The sequence below is a fragment of the Sycon ciliatum genome, chromosome 6 (genome assembly GCF_964019385.1).
Source record: "Sycon ciliatum chromosome 6, ocSycCili1.1, whole genome shotgun sequence".
NCBI lineage: Eukaryota > Metazoa > Porifera > Calcarea > Leucosolenida > Sycettidae > Sycon > Sycon ciliatum.
The window spans coordinates 13,778,999-13,782,226 of NC_088648.1; the positions used below are offsets into that span (position 1 = coordinate 13,778,999).

At 48.3% G+C, this 3,228-nt stretch overlaps 1 protein-coding gene across 1 annotated transcript in view; it reads left to right on the forward strand.

The window, feature by feature from the left end:
• The window catches only part of LOC135820061 (transformation/transcription domain-associated protein-like), an 80,841-nt gene that overhangs the window by 75,744 nt on the left and 1,869 nt on the right, over nucleotides 1-3,228 (forward strand). Inside the window, exons 65-71 of the mRNA XM_065333365.1 lie at nucleotide 1; nucleotides 419-552; nucleotides 855-960; nucleotides 1,584-1,646; nucleotides 1,941-1,988; nucleotides 2,325-2,421; nucleotides 3,026-3,222. The exon at nucleotide 1 is cut by the window's left edge and continues 56 nt beyond it. Coding sequence (XP_065189437.1) covers nucleotide 1; nucleotides 419-552; nucleotides 855-960; nucleotides 1,584-1,646; nucleotides 1,941-1,988; nucleotides 2,325-2,421; nucleotides 3,026-3,222 — 646 coding nt within the window. The remainder of the gene's footprint in view (nucleotides 2-418; nucleotides 553-854; nucleotides 961-1,583; nucleotides 1,647-1,940; nucleotides 1,989-2,324; nucleotides 2,422-3,025; nucleotides 3,223-3,228) is intronic.

Consider the following 3,228-nt stretch of genomic DNA (forward strand, 5'->3'; position numbering starts at 1 on the left):
GGTACACAGACATGAACCCATTGGCGTGCATTGAATGTGTTAGCCCTTTCGAACAATTGTCCCGGCTTCATTTATGATCTTTTTCTTGTTAAACTCCAACGCAGCCACTTACACATTTTATGAAACTTCACTCCTCCAAATCGGTCTCTTTAAATGATTTGGAGGCGTCAAGGAGGCGTCAAGGGCCATGCAAAACTGTGCACTCTGGGTTGGATTTCATCGAGTCCAACTGTACAGACAAATGTGCACTCTGGGTTGGATTTCACCGAGTCCAACTGTATATACAAATGTGCACTCTGGGTTGGATTTCACCGAGTCCAACTGTATGTACAAATGTGCACTCTGGGTTGGATTTCACCGAGCGCGACTGTAGCATTGTCATACGTTGTACTGTGTGCTTTTTGTTCTATATGCCTAGTCAAGTGGTCAGTCTCCGACGGCCCGTGAAAAGGGTTTGCTATTGTCAAGGCTCATGGCGTGTCAGGAGAAACGCTTCTCGGCCGACACGGAGTTTGTCAGCCAGTTTCTTGATCTGGTCGCTTTGGTGTACAGGTAAGCTGTGACCACCTCCTCCTCCGCTGATGTGTGTGTGTGTGTGTGTGTGTGTGTGTGTGTGTGTGTGTGTGTGTGTGTGTGTGTTTGTGCACGTGTGTGTGTGAGAGAGAGAGAGAGAGAGAGAGAGAGAGAGAGAGAGAGAGAGAGAGAGAGAGAGAGAGAGAGAGAGAGAGAGAGAGAGAGAGAGAGAGAGAGAGAGAGAGAGAACATGCATGTCTGTCTGTGGGAACCTCTCTCCTCCGTTTGACAATCTACTTGCATGCCTTCTTCATCTTGATTCTGCTGTTGTTGTTGTGCAGATCTGAGACCTCCAGCTCAGGTTCAGAGCTAGCCAGCAAGTTAGAGCCAGCTTTCCTGGCTGGTCTGCGCTCCACACAGCCACAGATTCGATCTCGCTTTTTTGAGGTGTGTCTTCAGCTACAGAATGATAGTGTGTAACTGTATTCATGTGTGTTTGTCTGGGTATGTGCGTACAGTCAACTGTGCATATAACGACACTTGGCGGGGCATCAGAAAAGTGTCCTTATTCGCGAAGTGTCCTATACCTGAAGTCTCATTATATGTATGACAGTTCTATGGGACTTTGCTCTGGGCATGGAAATTCTGTCGTTATTCGCGAATTGTCGTTATACAGTCAGACCTCGCTTAACCGCACACATCCGTTTTCCACAAAAATATCCGGATAGGCGAGGTAACCGGATAATCGGACACACCTACTGTATGTGTGCATGGCTTTAAAACTGTTATGCTGTAATTTGGTAACCAGCGATTTTCTTCCGGATCGCGAGGGATGCGGATAAAAGAGGACCGGATAATCAAGTCTGACTGTATCCGCAGTCGTTATTCGCGAAATTGACTGTACATGTTTGTACGGAGTCTCCCTTGATTTAGGCTAAGGCCTATGGGGATCCCTGAATACAAAATACAAAATCCGAAATGTAAATATGTGGGTGCTTGGTGTTTTGTTTGTTTGTGTGTTTGTGTGTTTATGTGTTTGCTTGTTTGCTGTTGTTATCTTGTGTGTACAGCTGTTCAACCAGACCATTCCTAGTCGACTGTATGAACGTCTATTCTACATATTGTGTACTCAGGTAAAAGATATGCACGGCCATGATTGTGAGCCTGTGCCAGAATGTTTCCTGTGTGCGTACGTGCATGCATGTCGCGTGTGTGTGTGTGTGTGTGTGTGTGTGTGTGTGTGTGTGTGTGTGTGTGTATGTATGTATGCGTGCGCGCGCCCGTGTGCGCTGTGTCTGCATGTGTACAGTTGGTAGGAGGCGGAAATTCCACCTCTGATTTGCCGCAGAGGAGCACGGACTTGCTTGTATGTCCATATGTGGTTTCATACTCATAATGTGTGTGTTTGTTCTTTTGTATGTGTGCAGGACTGGTCGGCGATGGGCAGCCACTTCTGGATCAAGCAGTGTGTGGAGGTGCGTGCTCATGTGTTTTTTTCGTATTTTGTATGTATGCATGTGTGTGTATGTGTGTGTGTGTGTACGTGTATGTGTGTGTGTGTGTGTGTGCGTGTGTGTGTGTGTGTGTGTGTGTGTGTGTGTGTGTGTGTGTGTGTGCGTGTGTGCGTGGTTGGGTGGATGTGTGCCTATGCACATGTGGATGTTTCTTGCATGTGCGTTTGTGAAAGGAAAGCTCCAGCTACTACGGTGTAGAAGTGTGCAAACGTGTTTACATGAGCATAGTTCTGTGTCATCTTCTGTTGCGTGTGTGTGTGTTTGCATGCATTCTTTTCCTTGTGTTGTTCTTTGCAGCTTGTACTAAGTACAGCACACAAGGACAAGTTTGCAGTGCTGGTGTCTGATGCACTCAAACTGCCAGCCGCCGGAATGTCCAATGTCTTTGTACCATGTAAGATGGTGTGCATGCGGGCGCACGGGCATGCCTGTGTGTATGGTGTGGTGTGCGCACGCTCAGGGGGGGGGGGGGGGGGGGGGGGGAGAGACAGTTCACATGGCTTTGCTAGCTTTGTGGTAGCTGCAGTTCAACGTACATTTGGGAGCGCCTGCATTTTGATTCCTGCAGTAGTGAAGTCACACCTATGCAGTCTATCCATAGATCATGCTAGTCAACAGTTTACTACTCTCTACACTCTTCTCTGTCTAAATCCTTGATGGCAGAATTTCATATGCTGTCACCATGATAGGCCTCCTGCCTGGGCGAGCGGAAAAGCAGACTAACTTACTGTGAGATCCAACTGGTTGGTCCTGTTATGGGGAACTCTGCCATCGCAAAGCACTTGGACTGCCGCCACTGCTGCTGCTGCTGCTGCTGTTGTGCAGTGTCTTGAGCTTTTTATAGAAGTAAATGTTGACTCTGTTTGATGGTCTGCCATTGCTGTTGTTGCTCCCTTTCTGCACACACACACACACACACACACGCCACACACACACACACACACACGCACACACACACACACACACACACACACACACACACACACACACACACACAGCTGGATGTCGTATCACCCCACTTGGCTCTCCGCTCGTGAAACACGACACAGCTATGGACAGTGAGGACAAGAAACCAGCTACAGTGCAGAGTCGAAAGTCCACCAAGACCTTATCCGTGCCGCCCGCTCAAGATGTGCCGCCAGCAGCAGCAAAGGTAGGCATTGAAATGCATGACTTGGTTGTGTGGGTCACGAGGGTGCCT